At 45.0% G+C, this 20,335-nt stretch overlaps 1 protein-coding gene across 1 annotated transcript in view; it reads right to left on the reverse strand.

The window, feature by feature from the left end:
• The window catches only part of itfg1 (integrin alpha FG-GAP repeat containing 1), a 357,461-nt gene that overhangs the window by 91,004 nt on the left and 246,122 nt on the right, over positions 1-20,335 (reverse strand). Inside the window, exon 13 of the mRNA XM_038806657.1 lies at positions 9,481-9,524. Within this exon, the coding sequence (XP_038662585.1) occupies positions 9,481-9,524 (44 nt within the window). The remainder of the gene's footprint in view (positions 1-9,480; positions 9,525-20,335) is intronic.

Raw genomic sequence — 20,335 nt, forward strand, 5'->3', positions numbered from 1 at the left:
CTGAAACGAAAGGGAAAATCTCAGCAAGTCTGGAGCATCTGTAGGGAGAGAAAAGAGCTAACGTTTCGAGTCCGATGACTCTTTGTCAAAGCTTTGACAAAGAGGCATCGGACTTGAAACGTTAGCTCTTTTCTCTCCCTACAGATGCTGCCAGACTTGCTGAGATTTTCCAGCATTTCCCTTTCGCTGGCAATATAAGTACACTGGTTGCGATCGGACTAGAATCTCAATAGATAGGTGTGAAACTACAAGTATATGCAAGACAATTGTAAATGCGTTGAAAGTAACAGAGAAAATTACCATCAGTCAAAACATGACTGCTATTAATGATACAGAACATGTCTTTAAAACCCTTATTTTCCAAAGCTTGGTAAAACTTGGATTATGCCATACACATGTATTGATTTCATTCAGTGTCCTCAAAACAAACTGAGAGCAAAAGTTTCCAACCTGCTAGGAATCATTGAACACAGGGTACAGTGAACTTATTTACAGATCAAACTTTGCCCGACATAAATATAAAGTCAATATAGAGTAAAGGAAAATAATGGTCGCAATTCTCCCAAAAAACGACTACGGGTGAGATCTACTGGTCGTATTCCGCCCAAAAAGCAGCACCGCTGATAGATGCTGCGAGATCCCTCTTCCGGGATCTACCTTGCTTGCCATGCCTTGAGAGATCAGCGCGATCTCGACAGATGTCATGATGTGTATCACACCCACTGCGGGCGGGATCACATCCTGGCAAAAGGCGTGGAGTCTAACCCCTTTGCCAGAAGACCTCAGGTGAGCACAGTTCAGTGCTGGTCTCCACAAACACGGACCAAATGGAACGGCACTGGGGGAGGGGGGGGGGGGGGGGGGGGGTGGTGGAGTCTCCCTGGGGAATCGGATGCCCCCAACGCTTGCCCTCTGGACAGGGTGACACCCTGGCACTGTAAGTCTGGAACACTGGCAGGATGCCAAGGTGTCACTGCCAGCTGGCAAGGGCACTGACAGGATGTCAGGCTGACAGCAAAGGTGCCCAGCTGCCATTTTACACGTGATAGGGACAGGGATTGGATACAGTTGAGCTTAGGGAGGTTCACAGGTTGTGCCGGGATGAGAGTTGAGGACACCATTTTAATCTCTCCCTGCACCGAGCCGTTCCGGTGAGCAAAGCTCCTCAGCGCAGAAAAGGCGTCCAAGTACGGTCTCAGCCACCCATTCCCCGCTGAGGACCCCATCAATCCGAATGGTCTTTCAACAGCATGGCGTTTCTCTGCACTCTGAGTGCCTGGAAACACTTGGCTAAACGTACGCTATGGGACTCTGTTCCCATACAGGTGGATTCCGCTCCAAGTGTCATTTTGGACAAGTTTGGCAGGGTGTTTACTGCTGACTTTTTGGGTGAAATATAGACCTTTATTTTGTTCTGGTGAGTTCCTGTCGTGCATCCTGTAGATGGTATACACTGCTCCTACTGTGCGTGTCAGTGGTGGAGGTAGTGAATGTTTGTGGAAGGGGTGCTAGTCAAGCAGGGCTGCTTTCTCCTGGATGGCATTGAGCTTCTTGAGCATTGTTGGGGCTGCACTCATCCAGGCAAGTGGGGAGAATTCCATCACACTCCTGACCCCTGCCCTGAAGGTGGTGGACAGGCTTTGGAGAGTTAGAAGGTGAGTTACTTGCTGTGGGATTCCTAGCCTCTGACCTACTCTTGTAGCCACAGTGTTTATATGGCTAGTCCAGTTCAGTTTGTGGTCAATGCTAACCCCCAGGATGTTGATAGTGGGGAATTTAGTGATGGCAATGTCATTGAATGACAAGGGGCAATGGTTTGATTCTCTCTTATTGGAGATGGTCATTCCCTGGCAGTTGTATGGTGTGAATGTTACTTACCACTTGTCCAGATCTTGCTGCAGTTGCACATGGACTGCTTCAGTGTCTGAGGAGTCACGAATAATGCTGAACATTGTGCAATCATCAGCTAACATCGCTGCATCTGACCTTATGTTGGAAGGAACGTCATTGATGAAGCAGCTGAAGATGGTTGGGCCTAGGACACTATCCTGAAGACCTCCTGCAGTGATATCCCAGGTCTGAGTTGACTGACCGCCACTAACCTCAACAATCTTCCTTTATGCTAAACAGCTAGCTTGTAATGCAGAACAAGGCCAGCAACGCAGGTTCAATTCCCGTACCGGCCTCCTCAAACAGGCGCCAGAATGTGGCGACTAGGGGCTTTTCACAGTGACTTCATTGAAGCCTACTTGTGACAAAAAGTGATTATTATATTTATGACTCAAACCAGTGGAAAGTTTTCCCCTGATTCTCATTGACTCCAGTTTTGCTAGGGCTCCTTGATGCCATACTCGAATAAATCTAACTAGATGTCAAGAACAGTCACTCGCACCTCTGGAGTTCAGCTCTTTGTTTGAACCAAGGCTGTAATGAGGTCAGGAGCTGAGTGACCCTGGCAGAACACAAACTCTGCGTCAGCGAGCAGGTTATTGCTAAGTAATTACACTTGATATAGTGCTGTTGATGACCCCTTGCATCACTTTACTGATGATTGAGAATAGACTTGTAGGGTGGTAATTGCAAGTTAGATTTATCCTGCTTTTTGTGTACAGGACATACCGGGGAGAATTTCCGCTTTGCTGGTGTTACGACTCCCTGGGTGAGTGCACGGTCAATTCCAGCCCACAGGCCCCAGAGTGTCAACACAAGTGAATTAATTAATAATTTGTATAAAAATCCCCGAATACTTTGGCCCTTGACTGCCCAATAATTTACAGTCACCAGGTTTGTAAGTTGAAACACAATTACTGTTTATTTATAACACAGGTAAATATGAAATATGCAGTAATTACAACTGAATAATGGCAAGCTAACCTACCACCCCCCCCCCCCCCCTTAACTTTCCCACTCTACCTCCACACACACACATACACACACGTGGAAAGGGGTAAAGGTACTAAAGTATAACGTAGAAAGGATAAGAGCCCTTGCTTTCAATGTTCAATTCCTTGCAGCAGGCGTTCCTCCCAGCAAGCTTGTTGATCAAAGACACCGGTGTACAGTTGATAATAGTCTTCTTGCAAGAACATTCATTCAGAAGTCGCAGGCAGTAGGATTACTTCTGGAGACAGTTTCGCCTTTATAAAACTGCGGCCTTCAACTTGAAGGATCACCTTCAAGACTACTTATCTCTTAAGACTTTTTGTATCACACCAAACCCAGCTTCCAGCCCATGTTTTGATCTCAATTCTTTGCAGTTTTGATAAAATTACATTCAACCTTACGGGGAAAGAGAGGAGTTCTTACACATGATTTTGAGAGAGATTTCATCATATCAGAGAGAGAAAAGCAGATGATTCTTCCAGCTTCTGAACCGCTAGCGAAACAAAAGACAACCCAGCCTTGTGACTGTGAGAAGGATAGCACAGTGGCTAGCACTGTTGCTTCACAATGCCAGGGTCCCAGGTTTGATTCCTGGCTTGGGTCACTGTCTGTGTGGAGTCTGCATGTTCTCCCTGTGTCTGCGCGGGTTTCCTCCGGATGCGCCAGTTTCCTCCCGCAAGTCCCAAAAGACGTGCTGTTAGGTGAATTGGACATTCTGATTTATCCCTCTGTGAACCCAACACACGTCGGAATGTGGCGGCTAGGGGGTTTTCACAGTAACTTCACTGCAGTGTTAATGTAAGCCTACTTGTGACAATAATGATTATTATTAAATATTCCAAAGAAATCCAAACCAATCATCTGGGGCTGGTTTAGCCTGGGGTTGGTTTAGCACAGGGCTAAAGAGCTGGCTTTTAAAGCAGACTAAGGCAGGCCAGCAGCACGGTTCAATTCCCGTACCAGCCTCCCCGAACAGGCGCCGGAATGTGGCGACTAGGGACTTTTCACAGTAACTTCATTTGATGCCTACTTGCGACAATAAGCGATTTTCATTTCATTTCGTTTCACAAAGTACCAACACAGCCCGGCATTTTGAGCCAGTCCATTGGCCACCAGTCAAATCAGTCAAACTGAGTCATCACATATCTTTCCTACTCGAATTAAAGGCAAAGGCTACAACTCTCCTGCTTGAATTAAAGGTAAAGACCGTGAGCATGCTGCATTGCCTTAAAGATACAGGCTTAAAATCACAGGTCCATTACTCATCTATGGATCAAAAGTGTAATCACAAAATTAAAGAAAGGGGAAAGAAATAAAGGAATAAACAGGGAACAAACAGGAGGGACCCTGACACCAGGTTGATACCAGCGTTGTAGTTGTACTGGAACAGCTTAGGTAGGCACGCAGCAAGTTCTGGAGCACAAGTCTTCTGTACTATTGCCAGAATATTGACAGGGCCTTTAGCCGTTGCAGTATCCAGTGCCTATCACGTGAGGTGAATCGAATTGGCTGAAGACTGGCATCTATGATCCTTGGAACCTCTGGAGGAGACCGAGATGGATAATCCAATTGGCACTTCTGGCTGAAGATTATTGCGAATGCTTCAGCCTGGTCTTTTGCACAGATGTGCAGGGCTCCTCCATCTTTGAGGATGGGAATATTTGTGGAGCCTAATCCTCTACTGTTGTTTAATTGTCCACTGTGTTTCCTCCAAGAGCAGTTTAATTGTCCACCACCATTCACGACTAGTTGTGGCAGTACTGCTGAGCTTAGATCTGATCTGTTGTTTGTGGGATTGCTTACCCTGTCTATCACTTGCTGCTTATATTGTTTGGCATGCAAGTTGCCCTGTGTTGTGACTTCACCAGGTTGACATCTTATTTTTCAGTATGGCTGCTGCTGCCTCTCTGCTACCGAGCCACTCTTGTTGATGGACATTGAAGTCTCCGACCCCGAGGACATTCTGCGCCCTTGCCACCCTCAGTGCTTCCCAAGAGAACTCCCTCCCAGCTTTGCTGGGTCTTCATTGAACCAGGGTTGGTGGTAATGGTTGAGTGAGGGATAGCCTGTCCATTAGGTTACAGATAGTGACCAAGTCCAATCTGCTGTTGCTGATGGCCCACAGTGCCTCATGGATGCCCAGTTGATTTTCTAGATCTGTTCTGAATCTATTCCATTTTGCACAGTGGTAGTGCCACACAACATGATGGACGGTATCCTCAATGTGAAGATGGGACTTTGCCGTGGTCAATCCTACTGATACTGTAATGGAAAGATGCATCTGCGGCAGGCAGATTGGCGAGGATGAGGTCAAGTATGTTTTTCTCTCTTGTTGGTTCCCCCACTTCCTATCACAATCTAGCAGTTATCTCCTTTAGGACTCGGCCAGCTCGATCAGTAGTGGTGCTACCGAGCCACTCTTGTTGATGGACATTGAAGTCTCCGACCCCGAGGACATTCTGCGCCCTTGCCACCCTCAGTGCTTCCCAAGAGAACTCCCTCCCAGCTTTGCTGGGTCTGTTCTGTCGTTGGGACTATCGGATAGAATATACCCAGGGATGGTGATAGTAGTGCCTGGGATGTTATCTGTAATGTATGATTGGTGAATATGACTATGTGAGGCTGTTGCCCGAGTAGTCTGAGAGACAGCTTTCACAATTTTGGCACAAGCCCTCAGATGTTAGCAAGGAGGATTTTCCAGGCTGTGTTTGTCGCTGTTGTTTCCAGTGCCCAGGTCGATGAGGGGTGGTTTGTCTGGTTCTTATCTTTTTATCGACTTTGTAGAGGTTTTTATGCAGCTGAGTGGATTGTTAGGCCATTTCAAAGGGCATTTAAGAAACAGAAAACCATGTTGCTGTGGATCTGGAGTAGACCAGACCAGGGAAGGATGGCAGATTTCCTTCCCTAAAGGACATCAGCAAACTAGCTGTTTTTTTTTTTTTTAATGACAATCGGTTCGTGGGACATTATCTTTTATTTCCAGATATTTATTGGATTCAATTTACACCACCTGTCATGGCGGGATTCAAACCTGGGTGCCTAGAGTATTACCCTGGGTCTATGGATCACCAGTCCAGTCACAATATTACTACGCTACCGCCTCACCCACACTCCGTTATTTTCTTGGGGGCTTGGGGAGTTTGTCACCCACGCTTGGAAATTTTTTCAGCAGTGGAAAACTAAACTCGCTGGCCAGGTTTAGCACAGGGCTAAAGAGCTGGCTTTTAAAGCAGACCAAGGCAGGCCAGCAGCACGGTTCAATTCCTGTGCCAGTTAAGTTACCGTGAACAGGCGCCAGAATGTGGCGACTAGGGGCTTTTCACGGTAACTTAATTTGAAGCCTACTTGTGACAATAAGCAATTTTCATTTCATTTTCATTTCAGACCGGCTCCTCAGCGATCGGGGCAACATTTTGAAAGGGTGCCCAATCTTGAAGTGAGCTTGAGGGTCCCCACACCCATGCTCAGCGCAAGCCCCTGCAGACATGGGCATCTCCCCCCCCCCCCCCCCCGCCCCCAACCCCAGCACACTTCACTAAGGGGTCGCTGAAGGCCCACCCGCCTTTAAGGCTCCTCCCTCTCTTCCCCCCCCACCCCACCTCTCATAACTTTATTTCACCTATTCCTTTTATGGATATAGTCCCCTCTTGAGACTTGGACAATGCTCCTGACACCCTGACAGTGTCAATCGGGCATCCTGCCAGTGTCAGGTTGGTATTGCCAGGGTGCCTGTGCCAGGACATTGCCCTGCCCTGTTCCCATCCCCCAGGGAGCTTCAATGGCCTCAGAGACCCCTAGTGGGGCTATGCCACCTGGTCTCCACTTGTGGAGACAAGGACTAATCAGTGCCTGGGTGAGGCCTCACCGGTGCGGCCCGTGCCTTCGAGGAGCAGGCAGACTGCAGCCTCAAACAAGCCATGCATATTTAAATGAGCCTAATAGATCATTTTCTAAGTTATTGGTAAGTTTGAGGATTGCTAAAAGGATCACCTCAACGTTTTCTTCCTACCGTTAAAAGATGAAAAATGCAAACATTTGAATGAGGCTCAACAATCGAGAAAACTCATACTCCAGCAGGCATAGTTTTTCAATGATCATCCCTCTGTATTTAAAATTTTACTTATGAGGGACAGAGTTGCAGGTGACAGCATCAACTGTGAAAGGGTCCATTATGCATTGACGCTGTGTAAAGCTTTGGTACTCGACTTTTTGTTTTCAAGATTGAAACTGAGTTTCAGTTGCAGAAGCTCTGGGTTTCTGGAAGTAAAAATAGAGGTTTAACTCGAGCGTGAGCAATTCCAGTGTTGCTCTACTCAGAATCTGACTGAACACAGACAGTCTCTCCATAGCTTTTAAATTTTGATAAAGGTATATTCAGAAATCCCCTAGCCTCGAATGCTTTGAAGGTTTGGATTGAGTCCAGGAGAAAAAGGATGGGTTTTCTTCGCCGGCTGCCAAATAGGATTACCATATTCCTCCATCATTAACTCGGTTTATGTTTTGTAAAACACTGAACTTGCCAAGGGTGGTAAGTAACGACAATTATTTTGAAGGTCATTTTCACCACTTGCTTATCCCAGTGTAATTCAGATTGATTACTGTGCCAAATAACTCATAGCCCCGATATAATACAGATAGCCATGATGTGGAGATGCCAGCATTGGACTGGGGTGGGCATAGTAAGAAGTCTTCCAACAGGGTTGTTTCGAATCACTAGCTTCGGAGCGCAGCGGATGAAGGAGCTACGCTCCGATAGCTAGTGATTCAAAAAAAACCTGTTGGACTTAAACCTGATGTTGTAAGACTACTTACTGTAATACAGATAGGTGAGTAACATCATTGTTCATCTTTTCCAAGACAACAAATCCAAAACAAAAGATGCATATTATCTAAGCAAAATACATAGTTTGGTTCATAGTTTTGAAAACACCTGGAGCTATTTTGACTGCAATGTTCTGATTACGATAGAAATTTGATTGTCGTTCTTTCTCTTATCACGGCCAACCAAAATGACTATGATTTGAGAAAACAGTTGCCAAAAATACAATATACTATGTGTAATTAATTATTTGAATCTGGCAAATCTTAGCGTACAAAGCTTTAACTTATAATACTAAAAGTTTTACATAACACACTCAATGCTTCCACATTGGATTCACTTTCAATGTCTATGCTACTATTACCGAAAGAAGTCTTACAACACCAGGTTAAAGTCAAACAGATTTGTTTCGAATCACTAGCTTTCAGTGCACTGTTCCTTCCTCAGGTGAATGAAGAGGTGGATTCCAGAACTTCATTCACCTGAGGAAGGTGCAGTGCTCCGAAAGCTAGTGATTCAAAACAAACCTTGGACTTTAACCTGGTGTTGTAAGACTTCTTACTGTACTCACCCCAGTCCAATGCCGGCATCTCCACATTATGCGACTATTGTTAATCATTGGACGTTAGGGCAGTACGGTGGCGCTGTGGTAGCACTGCAGTCTCACTGTGCCGAGGTCCCAGGTTCGATCTGGCTCTGAGTCACTGACCGTGTGGAGTTTGCACATTCTCCCCGTGCCTATGTGGGTTTCGCCCTCACAACCCAAAGATGTGCAGGTTAGGTGGATTGAACACGCTAAATTGCCCCTTAATTGGAAAAAAATGAATTGGGTACTCTAAATTTAAAAAAAAATTGGATGTTCAAGAATATATCGGCACTCTAGTTTCCCCAACAGATGGTTACTAGCTTACAGTATATTGTAATCAACAGAAGAGCATTTAATTATTTGACTTTTGAATGTGTCATGTGAGACTACCTTTAAGAAATGGGTGTTTATGAAATGTACCTTTATGAAATGGATGTTTATCAGTGATGTCAGAATGTGGGTGGAGCTGGGCTGCCTGTCAGCTTTTTACTTTCGTTTTAGGCTGTTTGCTGCAGGGTGTATTTTAGTTTCGTTTTCAGAGCTGGATAGCTGCAGTCACAGCCAGAAGGGGTATTCATCTCTCTCTCTGTAATCTAAAGACTGTAAATCGATCCTTTTGCGATTTAAATCTAATACCTGCTCTCAGTAGTGACTTTAACCTGAGGTGCTTCTGTTAAAAGTTCTTTTTTTAAGTCTTATGGATGTTAAAAGGACAGCTTAAGGATTACTTTGTGTTATATTCTTTGGGGGTTATATTTGAACTGATGGTTGCTAAGATGTTCACTGTATGTTTTAAAAAGGTTAACTTGAGTTCAAAGAATAAACATTGGTTTGCTTTAAAAATAAACTTTTCCATTTCTGCTGTACCACACCTGTAGAGTGGGCCGTGTGCTCCCCATACCACAATCTATTAAAAGTTGTGGGTCAGGTGAACTCCACGATACACTTTGGGGTTCTCTAAACCCTGGCCCATAACAAATGTTTTTAATATAACATTTGTATTGCAATTTCATAATAGAATGTGCAGGAAAATGTTTTTTTTCCAGACCCACCTCGCTGGAATGTAAACTGCTTAATTGTGCTGTATGTCAAATGTTTTTCAGAATTCAGTATTACTTTTCACCATCTTCAAATGTTTTACAACTAAAATGGAAGTTACAGTGCCGAGTAAAGATAACAAATCATTACTTACAGTGACCTTGTCTGGACAATCATTGGAACACAATCCACTGAGAACTAGGGAAGGAAATGAAACAATTATTATTAAACCTTGCTTTCATCATTAGTAATTAATACATAATTTGAAGAAATAAATCTGGACTTAAGTAATGCACTACATATGGATAGTTGGGAACAAATGTAGTCTTCAGATAAAGTGCAGGGCAGAGGATAATCCGCATGCAGAATTAAATTCTTAATCTAATTTCAGAATATTTAGAGCAATAGGGGAAGCAGATAGCTGGAAAGCATGCCCAGGAGTCAGGAGCTGCAAAAATCATGTTGCATAGTACCAGTAGAAACATGAGAATGTGATTACATGTTGATAAATTCTGTTGTAGTTTTCATTATAAATGTGGACACAGCGTTTTAAAGTGGAAATAGTGATACAAAAGTATGAAAAATGTGGGACTGGATTCTCCGCTTTTGGGACAATGTCCCCAAGCCGTCGTGAAAACTGTGGTCTTATACGGCAGGAAAACTGGCGTCAAAAGGCCACAGATTCACCGTCTTTCAGGGGGCGGGCAGGCAGCAGCCGTGGAGCTCGCAGCTCCAGCTGCCGATACGGCCCCCCCGCACGTCCGGGTCAGAGGCCGCACATGCGCAAGGCGGTGGCCTCTAGTGGCCGCCCATGGCGGGCTCAGCCTACGGACCTGGCCGCCGAAATAGTGCCCCGCATTGGACGCTTGCCCACCCTGGACCGCCTGCACACATAGCCCCCAGTCCCAAATGAGGCCACTTCTGCCCTCCGATCGGCCCTCCACCGACTGTGGCGGCCCGGGATGGAGTCCGCAGCCACCATGCAAGGTTCCCGAAACGCAGAACCAGATTAGAACCATGCCGTTGAGAATTCAGCTGGTCAGGGACGGAGAATAGTGGGGCGGGCCTCAGGCAATGGCCTGAGGCAGTGGCTACTTGGCGCAGCGTACTCCCAGAGTACGCCACTTTTCGTGGGGCGGAGAATAGCGGACTCAATTTCCTGTGGGAAAACGGATTCTCCGCTCTTGTCGCAAAATGCGATTTTGGCGTCGGGGTGCGGAGTATCCAGCCCATATTTTTGTTGTCAGAAGGTGGCTACTAATGTAACATTTAATTTACAGAACCTTTACTACGCTTCTGTATTGTAACAGAAAAACGTTTTGAAAATATCAAGTTATATCTTCAATCTTCAAGATCAGTTCCACAGCAAATTAATGAAAATTGCTAATGATTGCCCAAAGGAATCTATTATATACTATTAGTTCTAATGACATTCAAAATCTGCAGAAACAGCTTTTGTGGTTATTGTCTAGCATGCTAAATTTTATACCGCTTTTAACTTCTGAGAATCGAAAATGAGTTTCCCCTTATCTTGTACAAGCAGATTGGACTTCAAAAGCAATTTGATTTTTTACATACACAATGCTCCTCATCCTGGCATCAACTCTGAATCTTCCCACTTAATACCGATAGCATTATTACAGAAGTACCTGGCAGAGATTTAAAACATACATGCTATCATATATATTAATCTTGAATAGTCTTAAGTCTTGAGAACATTAAACTGATAACCTGCAAGGCAAAATGTTTTGAATAATAAAGCTCGATTGCAGATTAGTAACCAATTAGAAAAAAAATGACATTTGTGGAATACTATGTTTACTCTTTGCAAATACATAATGAGACTTTGTAATGTGTTGTACAAGTTAATTTACTATTCTAATTTTGTTCATGATAGCAGGAATATGTGCGAACAGAAATTATATTGAACACTCAAGGAAATCATTAACACTCTATCGATCTCAATCAGCAATCTTTCAAGACAATTTTATTTCATGCAGATGTTGGAGATCACAAAGTACATGAACAAACAAGCTTAAAAGCTATAGTGTTGCAACCATTTTGCAGAATAGATTGCTACACTACACAATTACTTGAAGCTCTAGAACATGACAATTTGATGATATTTTCCGAAGAACATTTCCAGAGCAACAAAATATACATTTTTTGAAAATCTATCAAGCTATGTTTCCGAATAACAACCGTCTTTTTATTGTTTTGGCGATCATTCACTAATGAGAATGATTGTCCTCCTAAGAAACTCCATGCTACTGGTTCTTGCATGGTTGTTGAGCCCAATCCTGGAGCCGCATCTTCGACCGCACACTTGGCAGGTGTTTCCAGGAGATGGGATCGGTCCTTGCACTCTGGATCGCTGGTATTCCTTTCTCAGGCTCCAGTTCTGGGTCTCTTCTTGCCATTGGGTGTTCTGATAGAATTGTGACCCTTTAATTAGGAGGTTCCTCCAAATAGGTCGCTTCTGCACAGGGGTCTCCCAGGCATCGGCATCAATGTTGCATTTCTTGAGATAAGCCTTCAGGATGTTTTTGAAGCACTTCCTTTGTCCTCTTGTTTGAAAGGTGATTTGCTTTGGAAGTCGGGACTCTGACATCTGAAGCACATAGCTGGCCCAGTGGAGGTGGTTTCAGATCATAATGGCCTCAATGCTAGTTCTCTTGGCTCCATCAAGGACACTGATATTAGTACGCCTGTCCTCCCAGATGATGGGAGAATCTGTCTCAGAGGGCATTGACGGTACGTCTCCATCTCCAGGGCTTCGAGGCGATGTCTGTACACTGTTCAAGTTTCTGAACCATATAGAAGAGTTGGGAATACGACTGCCTTGCACAAGAGGATCTTGATGTCAGCACGGATGTCGAGGCCTTGACTCTCGTCCCTGGGCGTCCGAAGGAGGCGCTCGTGGATTGGATATGAATTAGATCTTCACACTGATGTCAGCTTTTGAGGTGGCTCCCCAGGTATGGGAAATGTTTCACAATTGGGAAGGTTTCTCCATTGATTTTGATGGAATGAGAGACCGAAGATACCTTCTGGAAGCAAACCAAAGAATGGGTCTCAGTCTGAACCTCAAGAAGACGCAAGTCCTTTCCCACCCACCCCAGGGTAAGATTCGGTCTCTCAATGACACCCGCAGACTGAAGCACCACGAGTGATGTCAGTGTAATTTTCTTCTTCAATTTCAACCGGTCGAGTTTTAAAAACGTCCTGTCCATCCTGTAGACGATGCACACTACACTGGGAAGCTTGCTCTTGACAAGGTGAAGGATGGTGGCGATGCAGATGAAGAAAAGGCTGGGGTGATGACACATTCCTGTTTGACTCCAGTCTTGACCTTGAAGTTTCTATCTTATTTCCGTCGGTGAGGACTGTTGCCGACATCTTGTTGTCCAGGACGGGGTCAGAAGATGTTGATGAATTTCTCTCGACTTTAACAGGGTCTTCCATAGGAACACCACTAGTCACAGCCCGTCAATCATAAAAGCACCCTTGAACTTGTCTTTTTGGCAGAACAGTGTGTTAGTGATGACAAACTGGTGTTCCATGCATTGGCGAACATGAGAACCCCATCGGAGTTGCAATTCCCAACTCTTTCCTTTCCGCACATTCCTTCCCAGATTTGGGAGTCCTTTCCAACCCTGGATTTGAAGTCCCCAAGGAGGATGATCTTATCTTCCTCAAGAATAACAAACTATAACTAAATATAAAATGTCACCTAGCCATGGTTACGGGTAAGAGATCAACCTAACCGGTTTATATTCTTGCCTCATAGTAATTAAGAACATTCAATGCAATAAATTCAATAATAAACACTGTTTGATATACTTAAGTATTAATGAAATATTCAAAAATATATTTCCTATTAACTTCAAATGGACCCAATGGTAATTTATGTTAATTTTTATCCAATCATAGAATCTCCACAGTGCTGAAGGAGGCAATTTGGCCCATCAAGTCTTCACCGACCCTCCAAAAGAGTACTGTACCCAAGTCCAATCCGTCACCCTAGCCCCGTGACCTAACCTTCACATCTTTGGACACTAAAGGGCAATTTATCATGGCATAACCTCTGCACCTCAGGAATGCATAGCAATGGGAAGTCAAATATTTAGGGACATCTCATTACATGTACTGCCAAGAAAACATGCTTGATATCAAATAAGACTTTAAATTCACCAGCTGAAAACTCAAATGAACTTTTTAAAACAAAGACTAAAATGTGACTAGAGCTCGCAGGCAAAAATGGTTAAACAATTTGTATCACTGTACCTTCCGGATTCCGATACATTGAGATGGAGACCTCACACGTGCAAAAAGACAATGGCCTCAGGGGAATATGAGCAGCCCCACATATTCTGTTCCCATTAGCAGAGGATCAAAACAATCATCAGGGTGGCAACAAACCATTAAACATTTTCACTTGGATAATGAGCCCTTGGCTGAGAGGGGGATTCCCAGACAGGAACAGGTGCGTATGCACAAACTTTGCAAGTGTGCGTGCATGAAAGTCAAAGGGTGGGATTTTCACATGCAGGAGCTGTGCTCCAAAAGCTAGTGATTCTAAATAAACCTGTTGGACTTTAACCTGGAGTTGTAAGGCTTCTGACTGTGCCCACCCTAGTCCAATGCCGGCATCTCCACATCTTAAATAATGAAAACCTAGGAACTGTAGATGCCCAAAGAAATTTGGGGATCCATGCACAACGATCACAGAAATTTAGCAGTCCAAAAAAAATCACTAAGACGAATGGAATGTTTGTCTTTATTACCAGTGGGCTAGAATATAAAGGGAAGGAAATATGCTGCTCTTACACTGTTCTCTGGAATGGCCTCGCAGACCATGTATGCTGTATCAAGTTGCAGTGAAAAACAGTCAGAATAAAACTGGATGGACCACCAGCTATTGACCTAAGCACCAGATGAGATAAAAGCACATCCTATGCCCACTATGCACTCGCACCATGTTAAATGGATCAGATTCAGAACGGATCTCGTAGTTCAAATCTTAATATCCTCTTTGGCCACCATCATCATCATCATTAGAATTGGATACCACCACAATCTGTAAACTCATGGCCTGGCATATCCCTCACTCTACCGTTACCATCAAACAATGGGACAAATCGCTTGTTCAATAAGTTTTGTACAAAAGCACGCTATGAGCAACACTAGGCCTATCTAAAAATGAGTTGCCAATCTGACGAAAGTACAGGCTCAAGGCTATGCATGCTAAACAGCTGAAGCAGCATGCAATAGACAGAGTTTATATGATTCCACAACCAACAGAGCAGATCAAAGCTTCCTAGCCTTTCCACATTCAGTTGTGAATGATGGTGGACAATTGAACAACAGGAGAAAGAGGCATGAACGTTTCCACCCTCAATGATGGTGCAATTCGCCATGAATGCAAAAGGTAAAGATGAAGCTTTTGTAACTATTTTCAGTCAGAAATGATCTTCCTGAAATCTCCAGTATCACAGAAGTTAGTCTTCAACCAATTTGGATCACTCCACTTGATATCAAGAAGTTGCTGAACACGTTGGACACAAGAGATTATGAGCCTTGGCAACATCCCAGCTGTCGTGTTGAAGACTTGTGTACCAGAAACACCTGCACCTCCAATCAAGTTGTACCAGTACAGCCATAACACTAGCATCTACCTGACAAAGTCATTTCTCACGTGACTGCTTAGAGACAGTGGACTGGTCCATATTTAAGAACTCAGCGACTAACTTAAATGAATATGCCACCACCGTCACAGACTTCATTAGCAAATGTGTGGACGACTGAATGCCAAAGAAAGCAATACGTACGTTCGCCAACCGGAAACCATGGCTCAATCGCGAGATTGAATCCCTATTGAAGGACAGGTCTGAGGCGTTCAAGTCAGACGACCCTGACCTATACAAGAACTCCAGGTACAACCTCCACAAAGCCATCCGAGGTGCCAAGAGAGAATATCAAACCAAGATAGAATCACAGACAGACTCTCGGCGGTTGTGGAGAGGACTAGACAACATAACTGGCTACAAAGCAAAGCCGAACAGTATCTCTGGCAGCCGCGCACCCCTCTCTGATGAACTCAATGCATTCTATGCTCGGTTCGAGCAGGAAACCAACAATCCGCTGTTGAGTGCCCCAGCAGTCCATAACTCACCCATATCCACCATCACAGCTTCCGAAGTTAGATCGGCCTTCCTGAAAGTGAACCCTCAGAAGGTGACGGATCCGGATGGGATCCCTTGTCGTGCACTTAGAGCCGCGCAGACCAGCTGGCAGAGGTGTTCGTGGACATCTTTAATCTGTTCCTACTCCACTCCGAGGTCCCCACCTGCTTCAAGAAGACCACCATCAAACCGGTGCCAAAGAAGAACCAGGCAACGTGCCTCAATGACTACAGTCCGGTGGCCCTGACTTCAGTTGTAATGAAATGCTTTGAGAGGTTGGTCATGAAACGCATCATCTCCATACTCCCAGAATGCCTTGATCCACTGCAATTCGCATACCGCCGCAACCGGTCCACAGCAGACACCATTTCCCTGGCCGTCACTCAGCCCTAGAGCATCTCGACAACAAGGACTCCTACATCAGACTCCTATTTATTGACTACAGCTCCGCCTTCAACACCATAATCCCAGCCAAGCTCACATCAAAGCTCCGAAACCTACGACTTTGCTCCCCATTCTGCAACTGGATCCTTGACATTCTGACCCACAGACCACAATCAGTAAGAATAGGGGCAGCACGGTGGCATGGTGGTTAGCATAAATGCTTCACAGCTCCAGGGTCCCAGGTTCGATTCCCGGCTGGGTCACTGTCTGTGTGGAGTCTGCACGTCCTCCCGGTGTGTGCGTGGGTTTCCTCTGGGTGCTCCGGTTTCCTCCCACAGTCCAAAGATGTGCGGGTTAGGTGGATTGGCTATGCTAAATTGCCTGTAGTGTCCTAAAAAGTAAGGTTAAGGGGGGGTGGTTGTTGGGTTACGGGTATAGGATGGATACGTATGTTTGAGTAGGGTGATCATTGCTCAGCACAACATCGAGTGCCGAAGGGCCTGTTCTGTGCTGTACTGTTCTATGTTCTAACACCTCCTCCACAATAGTCCTCAATACCGGGGCCCCGCAAGGCTGTGTACGTAGCCCCCTACTCTACTCCCTGTACACACACGACTTTGTGGCAAAATTTGGTTCCAACTCCATCTACAAGTTTGTTGATGATACGACCATAGTGGGCCGGATCTCGAATAAGGACAAGTCAGAATACAGGAGGGAGATAGAGAACCTAGAGGAGTGTTGCAGCGACAACAATCTCTCCCTCAATGCAGCAAAACGAAAGAGCTGGTTATTGACTTCAGGAAGCAAAGTACTGTGCACACCCCTGCCAGCATCAACGGGGCTGAGGTGGAGATGGTGAGCAGTTTCAAATTCCTAGGGGTGCACATCTCCCAAAATCTGTCCTGGTCCACCCACGTCAACGCTACCACCAAGAAAGCACAACAGCGCCTATACTTCCTGAGGAAACTAAGGAAATTCGGCACGTCCACATTAACTCTTACCATCTTTTACAGCTGCACCATAGAAAGCATCCTATCTGGCTGCATCATAGCCTGGTATGGCAACAGTTCGGCCCAAGACCGCAAGAAACTTCAGAGTCGTGAACACAGCCCAGTCCATCACACGAACCTGCCTCCCATCCATTGACTCCATCTACACCTCCCCTCGCACCCGGCTTACTCACTCTTCCAACGGGCAGGAGATACAGAAGTTTGAGAACACGCACAAACAGACTCAAAAACAGCTCCTGCCCTGCTGTTACCAGACTCCAAAATGACCTTCTTATGGACTGACCTCATTAACACTACACACCTGTATGTTTCATCCAATACCGGTGCTTACGCAGTTACACTGTATACCTTGTGTTGCCCTATTATGCATTTTCTTTTATTCCCTTTTCTTTCCATGTACTTAATGATCTGTTAAGCTGCTCGCAGAAATATACTTTTCACTGTACCTCAGTACATGTGACAATAAAGAAATCTCATCCAATCCAATATGTCTTATCCTGCAAAAGCAAGGCACATCTAATCTGACCAAATCAATTTACTCTTAGTCTGCAGAAATGTTATGGAAAGGGTTGTCAACTGTACTATTAAGAAGTACTTACTAGATAGAATTACATTACATAGAATGTACAGTACAAAAACAGGTCATTCAACCCAACCAGTCCACGGTGGTGTTTACGTTCCACTTAAGCTTCCTCCTATCCTCGTCCAAATCTATCAATGTAACTGATGTACAATCAACGGACACGAAACGTAGGTGAAGTCCGAAACGAAAGGCTTTAATCAGCAAGAAGTGAGCCCGGCAGCAGACGTACAGAAATGGCCTGCCTGCTGGGGAACACGGGTTCTTATACCCCGCCTCGTAGGCGGAGCTACCTTCCTCTTAGCCAATAGGAATACAGAGAACACAATACTTGGCCCAATGGGCAGCGAGCCCTCTGCACCAATGGCAGCTCACACTCCCAGGTACCGCAATACCCCTAGTCATACTACCACAGTAACTATCTATTTGCTCCACCCTCATATGCTTGTCTAGCTTTCCCTTAAATGCATCGATACTATTCACTTAAACTAGCCCCGGTGGTAATATAGAAAATAGGAGCATTCGGCCCTCCGAGCCTGCTCTGCCATTCATTATGATCATGGCTGCTCAACCAACTCAATAACATAGTTCCACTTTCCCCCATATCCTATAATCCTCTTAGCCCCAAGTGCGATATCTAACTGCATCTTGAAAACATACAATGCTTTGGCCTCAACTACTTCCCATGGTAACGAATTCCACAGGCTCACCACGCTCTGGGTGAAGAAAGTTCTCCTCATCTCTGACCTAAATCGTCTATCCTTATACTCAGACTGTGACCCCCTGGTTCTGGACAAAACTGACCATTGGGAACATCCTTCCTGCATCTATCCAGACTAGTCCAGCTAGAATTTTATAGGTTTCTATGAGATCTCCCCTCATTCTTCTGAACTACAGCGAATATAATCCTTTTAAAAAATAAATTTAGAGTACCCAATTATTTTTTTCCAATTAAGGGGCAATTTAGCAGGACCAATCCACCTAACCTGCACATCTTTGGGTTGTGGGAGTGAAACTCACGCAGACACGGAGAGAATGTGCAAACTCCACATGGACAGTGACCCGGGGTCGGGATCGAACCCAGGTCCTCAGTGCTGTAGGCAGCAGTGCTAACCACTGCACCACCATGCTGCCCCGCGAATACAATCCTAAACGATTCATTCTCTCCTCATACGTCAGCTCCGCCATCCCAAGAATCAGTCTGGTACTCACTCCAGAGCAAGAACATCCTTCCTCAGATAAACAGACCAAAATTGCACACAATATTCCAGGTCTGGCCTCACCAAGGCTCTGTATAATTGTAGTCAGACATGCCTGCTCCTGTTCTCAAATCCTGTTGCTACGAAGGTCAATGTAATATTTACCTTCTTTACCACCTGCTGTACCTGCATGCTTACTTTCAGTGACTGGTGTACGAGGACACCTAGGTCTCGTTGCCCATTCCCCTCTCCTAATTTATGGTCATTCAGATAATAGTCTGGCTTCTCGTTTTTGCTATTAAAGTGGATAGCCTTGCATTTCTCCAAATTATATTGCATCTGCCATTCATTTGCCCACTCACTCAACTTGTCCAAATCACACTGAAGGATCTCTGCATCCTCCTCACAGTTCACCCTCCCACCCATTTTGGTGACATCTGAAAATTTGGAGATATTACATTTTGTTCGCTCATCTAAATCATTAATATATATTGTGAATAGCTGGGGCCCGAGCACCGATCCCTGTGGTACCCCACTAGTCACTGCCTGCAGATTTGACAAAGACCCGTTAATTCCTACTCTTTGTTTTCTGTCTGTCAACCAGTTTTCTCACCATCTCAATACACTATCCCTAATCCCATGCGCTTCAATTTTATACACAAATCCTTTCTGCAGGACTTTGTCAAAAGCCTTCTGAGAGTCCAAACATACCACATCCACTGGCTTCCCTTATCAGCTCTACTAATTATATCCTTGAAAATGTCCGCAGATTTGTTAAGCATGATTTCCCCTTCATAAACCCATGCTGACTCTGTCTGATCCTGCCACTATTTTCTAAGTGCTCTGCCACAAAATCTTTGATCACGGATTCTAGAATTTTCCCCACTACCAGGGGCAGCACGGTGATATAGTGGTTAGCACAGTTGCTTCACAGCTCCAGGGACCCAGGTTCGATTCCTGGTCTTGGGCCACTGTCTGTGCGGAGTCTGCACATTCTCCGTGTCTGCGTGGGTTCCCTCCGGGTGCTCCGGTTTCCTCCCACAGTCCAAAGATGTGCAGGTTAGGTGGATTGGCCATGATAAATTGTCCTTAGTGTCCATAAAAGATGAGGTGAGGTTACTGGGTTACAGGGATAGAGTGGAGGAATGGACTTAAGTAGGGTGCGCTTTCCAAGAGCCGGTGCAGACTCGATGGGCCGAATGGCCTCCTTCTGCACTGTAAATTCTATGATTCTACACTAACATTAGGGTTCCTGCTCTATAATTTCCAGTTTTCTCTCTACCTCCCTTTTTACATAGTGGAGTTACATTAGCTACCCTCCAATCTGCAGGAACTGTTCCAAAATCTCTGGAATCCTGCAAGATGACCACCAAAGCATCCCCTATTTGTAGAGCCACTTCCTTAAGTACCTTGGGATGTCGATTATCAGGTCTTAGGGATTTATCGGCCCATCAATTTCCCTAACACCATTTCTCTACTAATATTGATCTCCTTCAGTTCCTGCCTCGCACGAGACCCTGTGTTCCCCAACATTTCTGGTATTTGATTTGTGTCTTCATTTTTGAAGACAGAACCTTTTGAAGACAGAACCAAAGTATGCATTCAGTTGCTCAGCCATTTTTTTGACCCCTATTTCGGACTGTAAGGGACC

Source organism: Scyliorhinus canicula, chromosome 9, assembly GCF_902713615.1.
Source record: "Scyliorhinus canicula chromosome 9, sScyCan1.1, whole genome shotgun sequence".
Classification (NCBI taxonomy): Eukaryota; Metazoa; Chordata; class Chondrichthyes; order Carcharhiniformes; family Scyliorhinidae; genus Scyliorhinus; species Scyliorhinus canicula.